This window comes from Branchiostoma floridae, chromosome 4, assembly GCF_000003815.2.
Source record: "Branchiostoma floridae strain S238N-H82 chromosome 4, Bfl_VNyyK, whole genome shotgun sequence".
Taxonomy (NCBI): domain Eukaryota; kingdom Metazoa; phylum Chordata; class Leptocardii; order Amphioxiformes; family Branchiostomatidae; genus Branchiostoma; species Branchiostoma floridae.
The window spans coordinates 30,877,632-30,889,288 of NC_049982.1; the positions used below are offsets into that span (position 1 = coordinate 30,877,632).

An 11,657-nucleotide genomic window follows, 5' to 3' on the forward strand; every position below is an offset into this window, starting at 1 on the left:
AGAAAAACAGCAAGCAAGTTTTATGGATGACCTCGATACAGACTGAAAAAGATTATGAGATAGGGCTAAAAAAAACAACATCGGTAACAAACACAAGATGATTCAAAATAGACACCACAAACGTTGTAAAAAAATTCAACTGACAAACTAGAGATTAACTGTTAGTATGTGCAGTCACACATACATACATGGTCGTCTTTAATTAAAAAAAAATGCCAGGTGAAAGTTTAGCTAGGTCATGTCAAAGGCAGGTGTGAACATATTCTCCACTTTCACACTTCCCTTAGATGTAAAGACGGAATATCATCTACATCTACATGTACATTGCTGTACCCCCAAATGGACCCGCATATCCAAGTACATTTGGAAGGTTTGTAATGGTTTTCGTTAGTTGGGTGTCTGGTGATGGTGAAGGTCAATTTTGGGCCCCTGTTGGTTGATCTTGGTACTGCAGCAGCACGTTTTGTGCTATATCTTTGCACCTGGAATTGATGTGGCGTTGATTTTTATGTGGTTGGTAGTTGTAAAGTGGACTCTTATTTGGTTTTAATTTTGGCCTTCTAGCTGCGTGGATCTGCAATGTTGTTTGTTTTGTCGGTGTTTGATGTTCAGGCAAATAACTTAAAAACCTGCAGCTGTGGATGGGTTGCGATGATATTTGTAACATGGTTAGGTGTTGTGATCCTGATCTTTTCTAAGAACTTTTTGGCCTCCTAGTCCTGTTGATTTTAAGTAAACTTGTTTGAAAAACCTTAGGACGGCTTGCAAAGCTCAAATGCTGCAGGCCGGACCAGGAACGGGTGAATCGTACCTCCTCGCATACCGGGGTAACATATGATGACGGCATCCAAAGAATGTCCCCGCCAAAAGCCCACCGTCACAAAAACCCAACCGACCTCTATACAAACACTGAATATTTCACGGAGGTTTGAGATCTACGAACTCTTGTTCAGCTTTTTTGTTTGTTTTGTATTTCATATTTTGTAGGTCATATGATAGCTCTATATGTACATGACAACGTATGTCAGCGTCCCCCTAATGTAGTTAACATAGTTTTTCTCATAATTCCACCAGGTGTCATTATACCTCCACCTCAAAAAACGTTCTTCTCAAGATTGTCTTCAACACCTAAATATCTGAATTGTATTACATTTAAGATATTTAACATTCGATGTTCAAGACAATCTTGGGAAGACCTCTATACTAGTGTTTTTGAGATGGTGGTATAATGACACCTGGTGGAATTATGAAAATGTATGTTCTACTACTTATGAGTTATGCAGTGGCTTGAACGCCATCTTTTTTTTTACCGAAGCTCAATTCCTTGTGTGTTTACAGACTAGCATACCCAGCCACTCTATACATTCGAACTATTCCTGTCAGAATAGATCAAGCATTACACGAAGGTGCTTCACAAGACAAGAGGTGTGATTTTTGCTTAACTCACCTGTAAAAATCCACTCAGAAACGTTTGTCAGACGACGTTTAACCCAGCAGTCGTCCAGAAATCTGCTGCGCACCTGCCCGAGAGGCAATGTGTAATGTAATCCTCCCTTCCTTTTGTTTTTAACCGTGACGTGCGTAGCTTTCTCCATACCTGACGCCATGACATTGACATTGTAACCTAGCAACTGTCTATGCAAGGATACGCCCCGAAGGGCCTGTATAGCAGGAGTTTTGCTGGGCCTTTTGTGGTTTGAAAATATACGTGCTGTTTACCCGATTACTCATCAGTTTTAATTAAATACGGTCTCTAAAAGTCTGTAAGCAACCTGGTACAATTACAACTGATAAAAAATAGAAAACAATACGGCTTCACCAAAAATAGAGGTTAAAAAATCTGCGGTTGAGGCTAAAATAAATAGGTGTCAGGTACGTTGTGCCGAATCCAAGATGGCCTTCGTTCATTTAATGTTGTATGTCTAGATCTTTCTTGTCTTGTGTTGTCATGCCTTGCTTTCGTTATGTTTTCTCTGTGACGTGACCTAAACAGTTGATTCTTTTACCGAATTTTGTACAGTTTTTTCGCAGATTTTGCATATATTAATATATCGTCTAATCGGTACTACAAGAAAGGGTCATTGACTGCCATTTGTATCCCACCTTGCTTAACAAAATGTTGTGCAGAAATGACTGTAACAAACATTACCATTGTTCGATGATTTCTAAGCTTTCTATCTGACCTGGTGCAAAAATGCTGACCACTTTTTAAATGTCCCTAGGGACGCCCACTTTATATCTAAATGGTGTAGCCAAGGATTTTAATCATTTCGAAGAAAAAGGGTAAAGTTGACTGTTGTAACAACGTTACCGTAACGTTTTTTTTTATCTGCCCTGCAATACATTACCAATGGGTAAGAAAATAATAAGTTCCCATTTTTGGCTATGGTGAAAAGAGGAATTTTCCTAAACAATCAAATAGTTTTACCTGAAAATAAGCCGATACATTTCAATGAGAACGAGTGTGAAGTGTGTTGACATCTGCCCTCATTTGTGGCTGAATATAATTATCATAGTTTCTCGGTGGGTATACTTTTATCGATAGCATTCTCTTTAGACTATAAAAATAATGAGACAGGGCGAAAAAAACAAGCTCGGTAAAAAAAAAAAAGATGGCTAAATTTTCGAAATAGACAAGGGTGATGCTTGACGCCGATCACAGCAGTTCCAGTACGCATTGCTAGATGGCGCTTTTGATCCATGAGAATAAGGTTTTAATTTAACATTGAATAGCCGCCATTCTAAAAACACTGACTAGGTGATTCTTTTTATTCATGAAGGTAAAGTCATTATAGCAGATGTGTATTTTAAAATTGTTAGAAATATCTGTCCTTGGTGCTGAACACTATCAAAATACAGACTTACTTGTCTTTGGTGTTGAAGGCCGCATATATTTAACTACAGCCACACCTGTCCTTGGTGCAGAAGACTACCCGCAGACATCTACACCTGCCATATCTGCTGAACACAGGACAAATCAACCGCATTTAGAACATTCGCCTTGTGGCCTAATGGTTACTCTTTTGTCGTAGGTTTGTATCCCCTGACATGCCATAATGTCATGCCCTTGGGAAAGACACTTCATACGACTTACTTCACTTCACTTTGGCGGAAATGAATTAACATATTTCTTTCGGTCAGGGACGTCCCTTGGAATGGATGTCAAATAAAAGTCCCATGTTTGAGGAGAGCTACGCATTGAGCACGTTAAAGAATCCACCGCATCTATGAAGTCCTTCCCGGTTTGAGGGGATAATTCCATGATTGTCTATATGGGATGAGAGCAGCCTTCGGAACCCCTGCTTCTCCTATTGGGTCAGTTAGTCTTCACTATTAGTGAGCAATTGAGATGGCCTCAATCATGATGTTTCTGACAGTTACAATAAAACCCGTAACCTTGAAGTGTCCTTCAGGTCACATCTTGAAGTAATCTTCGGTATTTTTTGCTACGTGGTGACCATTAGTGAAAAAAGAGAGAAAAAAACAATCCGGCCAGCATTGAAACAGCTTCCGGTGCTGTACTTATTTAGGTACGGTCCCGATTGGGAAAAGGGGCTTTGTCGGGCAGTTTATTACAGGCTTTTTTCTTGGGGGGGGGGGGGGGGGGTACCTTTGGGTGTGGCCCTTGGGAAACCTTGCGGGTCACGGGGTATTTTGGGGACTTAAATATATTAAAATTAACACGGGACCCGGGGATACCTAGATGCATGTGAGGACACGAAAATACTCGATAGTCCACCGTAACAAGATTTAATCCTCAGAATCGGGCCGGAGCTACAACCCCTACGGGCATCGGTGCAATTAGGACCGAAGTCTAAAGGGGGCGTGCCCTTTGTTGTTGTTCGCCTACCAAGAGAAACAATCCAAAGCAAGGACGTTGTACAACATTGTATAACTTTTTAGAAAAGTAGACGCTATATTGTTAAAATTCCAATCATTGTTTAAGGTATGCATTACGATGTATCCTTGTAATAGATCAGCTAAGATCGTTATACACCAAATTGTAAATGCTTATATAAATTTGTATGATGTTTACGAAATGGTCTCATCCGCCCCAATGACAGGCACCCTGCAGTGTCATACCAAATTTGGTGTCCTCAAACAAACGAATTCGAATGTGCTGTAAAATACGTATACACGGCACCTGTACACAAACTGTGCAGCAAATCTTTGCTAGAGAATCAAGTCCTGTGTTCCAACGATGCTCAGCTCAGTGTGGACGCAGCCCGGCCGGGACGCCAGGGTTGGAGACCCGATGTTAGACCGAGACGAGTCCGATGAACACCGCGGGCCCGTACACGACCTGGAGCCGGGCGAACCGAGAGACCAGTGGGCCCGGAAAGCAGAGTTTCTCCTGGCCATGGTCGGCTATGCAGTCGGACTGGGAAACGTCTGGAGGTTTCCCTACCTCTGTTACAAAAGCGGCGGCGGTAAGTTGTTCTTTTTTGTGTACAATCCGCCAATATTTTGTAACAGCAAGGACGTCATATAATGTCCTTGGTAACAGCTATTAGGCCCCCGGGGCATAAAATCGTACATTAAAGCCTAAACCGGAGAATAAATCATATTTGCGAGACAAATTAAAAAGTCAGAAATTCTTTGTTATCTTGGAATTAATTTCCATCTCTTCACCTGTTTTTCTATTTTTACTGACATTAACAACATTATCAATAAGAGATCTAATCACAAAACAGTTTATTTACAGGGCTAGATCTTCGAGACAACTACTGTTTTTTTTTATTCCGACGGGAACCATGTAAAACTGGTTCAACAACTATTAGACCATGTTTTGATCTATTTACAGAACCCACGAACCATTAAAAACGTTGGACTTTTTCGTTAGCCATTGCCTTCAAGGGAGCAATGTATGTAGATCTAGAGAGTAATATGTAAAAGTAGAGTTCCACGACCCCATGCCTTCGCCAAATGATGTCAACATTTATCACTCATAAATCGTGCGTGTTTGTAATTCTAATTACTTAAAAGTACCTGTGTACAAATAAGGTCCTCATTAGCATAAGTTATATCAGTTGATCGGCTACACCACGGAGGTCCTCATTTGCATAATCTGTGTTCAATTATTTTAACCTGTATTTAACTTCCAAAATCCAAGTATGAAATTCCACTGCCGAAAACATTAACCTTCTTGGTGAAGGTAAATATTACATAGATGTGTAGATCAGACACTTGCTACATTTTTATATTGTTGGTACCCTTACAATAAGCCTACACTAAGGTCAAACTCTACAACTATGAATTCTAACGACACAGAAGAAGGAAGGTGATTTCGATCCAGTTTTAGCTCACTGAAGAGATAGTCTTCTACCAATCGTGACAGAATTAAAATCTCGGACATAGAGCCATCGTTTTTCTCGCTAGAGGGATCAAAGAAGCAGTGATCTACATCAGAGCTTTACAACCAACCATAAACAGAGACGGTGGGCGCCATAGACTTCCTACAACCTATGATCCACGTGCTTACTAAGTCACGTGTTCTATCTGCATAACGTGACGTCACAACAGTAATGGATGGATTGTTAATTTCTTGACAAGGACTACTGGTGCTGTTCAGTCGACAATTTGTGTGAGTCCCATTTTAGTGTTCGAAATTACAGTTTTAACTAGTTCAATAATATAATCTATGTTTTGTGTTTGTCTTTTTAGGTGCCTTTCTCATCCCTTACTTCATCATGTTGTTTGTGTGTGGTATCCCCCTGCTGTACATGGAGCTGGCGGTAGGACAGTACACACAGCAGGGGCCAGTAGGGGCGCTGGGCAAGATCTGCCCTCTTCTGAAAGGTATGATACTTTGAACCGTTTTTACAGGGCTTTTTGCTGTTAGGTAGCTATAGAGGTCCAACATCTAATCATTTATAGAGGTCTTTGCCAGACCTATTTATAATCATACAAAACATCTGGACAACTTGCGTTATCGTGTTCATATAAACTCACACACACACACACACACACACGCACACGCACATACACACACGCACACACACCTATATACGCAAACATAAAATCACACAAATGCACGCACATACATATATTCACACACTCACACACATTCACATGCACACACAAACATACATACACGTACACAAATTCACAAACGCATACGCGCACATACATGCACGCATATATATATATATATATATATATATATATATATATATATATATATATATATATATATATATATATATATATTCAATATATATATATATATATATATATATTCACACACACACACACACGCGCACGCACAACACACACACACACACACACAGAGACACTTGAAAGCTCACACTGGAGACCTTCTGGTGAAAGCGCTAATAAAGCTTTAGAAACGATAAAAAGCTGTGTTTATTCAACAGTAGTAACTTAAGTGGAAATAAAGCAATGTGTATAAAGAGTCTCTTAATTCGATGACAAACCAACCTGATAAAACTATTCAGCGAAGACAGTTACCGTGTTTCAAACTCTGGCGGTTGGTAACCTTTGACTTTTTTGCAGGAGCTGGATTGGCCACAGTGATGATCACATTTCTCTTCTCCACCTACTATAACGTCATCATCACGTGGGCTCTTTACTACCTCTTCAACTCATTCCAGGTGGGCAAAATGAAGCAGGGTAACCTCCGTCGGAGTATTGTAATTGGGTGATGTATAATCAATGTAATAACTTCAGATACCACCCCTACGTCTCTCGATATATTGGGCCAGGTCTGCGTTATTTTGGCGTGTTTGGCGTTGCGGTAATTGGATATTGCCAAGCAGATGTTGTGTGATGCAGATATGGGGTTTTGTGAGAACAGCTGTCGCGGTAGAGGATTTCTTAAACAGATGTTAGACTCTGGCTTTCTAGCACACTGCAAGGGTCAGTACCTGAGTCATAAGAAACAAGTACATACTTTGTCCTGGTAAGCTATCAACAGCTGATGCTTTCAAATTGCAAAATTTTGAAAACACCGTCCCTCGACTTGATATCCCTAAATGCTGTTTCCAAATGCAACGGATATAGGTTACCTTACGGATAAAGGTGAACAAGCGTCGTATCTACATGAGCATCTGATGTAAGGCAATAGGAAAATCTTAAGGTTGACTCACAATTCGTGGTTCTTATTTTATTACAGGACCCGTTGCCCTGGGCTCGATGTGATAACTCCTGGAACACTGAAAACTGCACAACTGGTTTGAACCGGTCCCTTCTCCACAACGGCAGCACCTCACCCAGCAACGAGTTCTTCTAGTAAAATTTTCTTCCTTTTTCATTTTCAAAAGTTGTTTTTGATTGCGAATCTTTGCATGATGGAACCTTATATTCCATATAAAGTACGAAGTGCTCGTTGAATATCTTCAATCGGTAGTAAGATTCATTTATTTATGTACATACTTATTTCGTGGTGCCAGATAACCTGTGTCACCCCCCGTCTTTGTTCAGTAAGATTTCGATTTAAAAAGTTTTCATATCAAAGATGTAACTAGTCGCATCGTGTGTTGCACTGAATGGCAGTTGCATTAGGTTGTTGGTTGACCCGGTGAGTTCATATCAAACAAGGTCATAGCATGGGTAGGGAAAATGATACAAAATCCGGAATTTCTGCTGCAGTACCAAGGTCACACGGGGGACAAAATCTACCTTGACCTTTGCTTTTTCCAACGTAAATCAAATATCCAATCACAATTCAAGCCTGGTGTTCAGAGATTTTGCTTTGTTTCGCTCCTCTGGCCACATAATCTAGCCACCCATGTTACTATGTAACAATCCCAAACTCTATATCCGTAAACAAATTAAAGCGCTTACCAACAAGCTTTAGATCAGTAATCTGATCCATATAAAGTTGAAATGACCCAAAGTCCATGTCACACATCAAGACTGGAAGTGTGACGTCAGCAATGGGTCAAAGGTGCTCACCTGACTTATTGCTGAGTACAAAAATGCAGAAACACAGACACAAACAAAAAAAGGCCAACAGGCCTACTAAAACAGTACCTCTATTTCTATGGAGGTGATAAGAGAGTAGTGTAATGGATGTACCTATATCTGTTTACAGCCGCAATGTCCTGGAGATCAGTAGTGGGATAGATGATTTTGGAGCCCCCCAGTGGGACCTGTCCCTCACCCTACTGCTGGCATGGATCATCGTATACCTGTGTATCTTCAAGGGTGTCAAGTCAACGGGAAAGGTATGATTATGAATAGTTAACCTAAGACCATGTTTATTTGAATATGAGAACATCTTCTGGGAACCCCAAATCTGATGCAAGCGCGCAAAAAAAATAAAATAAAAAGTTCATTTTTAGATTTTAGTTGTCAGGGAGGGATGGCAGAGTCTTGTGCTAGAGGTAACCATGGTTCCCGACCCTCTTGATGAGGATGGGGCTAGGTGAGGTTAGGTGAGGTCAGGGCAATTGAATAGATAACAAAACACACATTGTAAAGAGCACGTTTACATTTCAATAGATTTTTCATTTCTTTATCTTTCACATCTTTTTCTTTTACCTTGGTATTTTATCACATTTGTATACGCTTTTAGGTATTATTGCGATATACGGCATATATTTGCTCATTTTGCCGCTGTTTTGTATTATCTATAGTGTGGTTGAAAACCTGTTTCTTTGAAAACGCCCGACAATTGATGCGGTAGATGTCATGCATATGTTTCATAGTGTTGTTAACATGATGTAGATGGAATTTTAAAATGCCAATGGACGTCGGATACTCCAGCAAACAGAATCCCTTCTAGCGAAATGGACCATTGTTTTATCGCACATTCATATTTAGTTTTCACAGATAATTTGATCCACGACCGTACCTGTACTTGAATTTTCTGTACCAATACCTACCCTTAAAAGATAGAAATGATAACAGTATGTACAGCTTCGAATCCTATAAGGTATGCAGTGCAGAAGGTAGTGATCAGTTGTTTCACCACAATTATCATATATTCCAGGTGGTATATTTCACTGCGACGTTCCCATACATCGTGCTGATCGCCCTGCTGATCCGGGGTGTCACGCTAGATGGAGCAGTTGACGGAATCCTTTTCTTCATCGAGCCCAAATGGCACCTCCTGGGTACAGCTGAGGTCAGTAAGGCTAAAGAAATATTGTGTTTCTGATAAACGTTAGTTCACCTTTATTCGTGGGGTGACCTATATACGTACATTGTATATAAAACAGGGTATTCAGGGATATCAACTCTACTGACTTTTGCTTCAAACAAGATACACATACGCACGCGTGCACGCACGCAAACACACATACACATACACACACACACACACATACACATACACATACACACACACACACACACACGCGCACACACACACACACACACACACACACACACGCACACACACAAAGAGACGTTCAAAATATCACTGTTACAGTCCTGGCATAGTAACAAAGCATGTACGCACGTTCACAGACACACACACACGCACACACACACACACACACACACACACACACACACACACACACACACTCACACACACACACACACACACACACACACACTCACATACACACACACACACACACACACACACGGCGTAGGTAACAAAGCTATTTCTTATGCTATTTAACACGCACTTCTGAAATGTGTAATACTATGTCCTTTTGAACTGTATATAGGTGTGGATCAACGCTGCGGCTCAGAACTTTGGTTCCATCGGCATCGCCTTCGGAGGTTGTATCACCTTGTCAAGCTACAACAAATTCGACAACAACGTCTTCAAGTAAGAAATTAATATACAGTCTCCTCTCGTTTGTAACTAACAAGTAGGGCAACATATTCGGGAAAATTCAGGGTGCTTTCCAGCCAGTAAATTGCGCTTTGTCAAGCCTCTCACACACAGAACTAGAACGCCCCCTAAAAAAGACCGCTTTATATTTGTTGCAACAGCTAATGTTTTCTCATGAATGCTGGAAAACCTAGTTATATGCTGATGTCACCGTTCGCTCTAAGCTCTGATTGTTTCATGGCAGAAGATGAAGAACACAGCAAAATCAAAATATGTTTTAATTTCAGGAAATATTTTCCCCTTCAGGAATAATAAAAATAAGTGCAGATTTAAATGGTACAAATAGAGGCAGAGTAGAGCAGATGGACAAAAAAATCATATCATTTTTTTCATGACTCGTATCAGACCAATAGCAACATGATGTTGAGAGTAAAGCAAAACCAATGATAGAAAAGCAAAGCAAGAAAAATATTTTAGTTTTCCAGCCATACATCTGCTTCGAGATGATACATGCCTCTACAACATGACCTTCACAAGGCTTTGAAACCAGCTTAAAGCTCACATTTTTATGTTCTTATGATGGCTTTTTGTTTTGACCTTGAACACAGGGACACATTGTTAATTGCGTGCATCAATTCGGCGACGAGCCTTTTGGCGGGATTCGCCATTTTCTCCATCATGGGATACATGGCGTTCTTACAGAACACTACTGTTGAGGAGGTAGCAACTCAAGGTAAATACACTCTTAAAATCATACTATATATGCCAAAAATTAAAGCAGTGACTGGTGGGACCGCATGGCGCAGTGGCAGCATATTCGGCTCGAGACCGAGAGGTGGCGGGTTCGAATCCCACTGCCGTGTCACCGATCTTTTCCCCTTGGGAAAGGCATTTTACACGACTTTCCTCACTTAACTCAGGTGTAAATGAGTATCTAGCTGCGGCTAGTCGCAGTGGCAGGCCTTTGTGGCCTTAGGGGCATGTTCGGGCATGACGCACCCGCCATGACACACGAGTCGGGGGTAGGAGGAACCCCTTACATCCTTGGTCAGAAGTCCTCCCAAGAGACGGATACTCCGAACAACAAAGCTGCATCTGCTGGAGCCGCCTCAGACGTTGCATACAGTTGCACCTGTGAGACTTACTGCTCCAATAGACGAGAGGGTGGAGAAGGAATTGCACACCCCTCCTTCACCATAAAAAAAGTCATGTGTAGGTCAGACAGACAGGCAAATGCCTGTCTGCCTGCTCATCTGTCGAGTCGACAGAAGAATAAAAAAAAGAGCATCTTGACGGTTTGGTTACGGCCAGACGTTTCAGATAGCATCCACTGTATTTCATATAAAATGTCTGACCGTTTCCAAAATCATGTCCAGTTGCTTGAGTAACTGTGTTTGGAATATCATATTACCTGGATGTCTATTCTTCATCGACGCATGCTATATATAGTGTATAGGGCAATAGCCATCTGCTTCCCTCACCCTTTGCCCTATGCAGTTGAAACAACATTGATAATTGAGGGTTAATGTCCCACCCCAAGGTGTATATGGTGTGATAACGCCTGGTCCTTTGCTATAACCACCGAATAAAACCACGTATTCATTCAACTGAGAAATGCGCTTTAAATGTTGGCAAAATAGTCTACTCCTCTGTATAACGGTATTATCAAGTGGTCATTAATTAATCTATTTGGTTAATTATTGACTGGTGAATAACACGTCACAACCAACTTAAAATTGGTCCTTTTGATTGATCGACGTCGCTGGCTATAAGAGAATACTGCAATATTTCCATCGATAGTATTGTGTGTTTCCAAAAGTTATGCTGACCATAAGTATCTGGAAACACAGACAAACTAACACAGGCTCGCCCGCACACGAACACATAGAAACAATTTATAAAG

The 11,657-nt window shown here is 40.8% G+C and overlaps 1 protein-coding gene across 1 annotated transcript in view; it reads left to right on the forward strand.

Annotated features, from left to right (window-relative positions):
- The first annotated feature begins 4,103 nt into the window (after positions 1-4,103).
- LOC118413768 (sodium- and chloride-dependent GABA transporter ine-like) overlaps positions 4,104-11,657 on the forward strand; it is a 13,735-nt gene continuing 6,181 nt past the window's right edge. The window contains exons 1-8 of the mRNA XM_035817300.1: positions 4,104-4,430; positions 5,665-5,799; positions 6,517-6,614; positions 7,136-7,251; positions 8,057-8,189; positions 8,957-9,091; positions 9,645-9,748; positions 10,363-10,534. Of these exons, the coding sequence (XP_035673193.1) occupies positions 4,202-4,430; positions 5,665-5,799; positions 6,517-6,614; positions 7,136-7,251; positions 8,057-8,189; positions 8,957-9,091; positions 9,645-9,748; positions 10,363-10,534 (1,122 nt within the window). The 5' untranslated portion in view covers positions 4,104-4,201. The remainder of the gene's footprint in view (positions 4,431-5,664; positions 5,800-6,516; positions 6,615-7,135; positions 7,252-8,056; positions 8,190-8,956; positions 9,092-9,644; positions 9,749-10,362; positions 10,535-11,657) is intronic.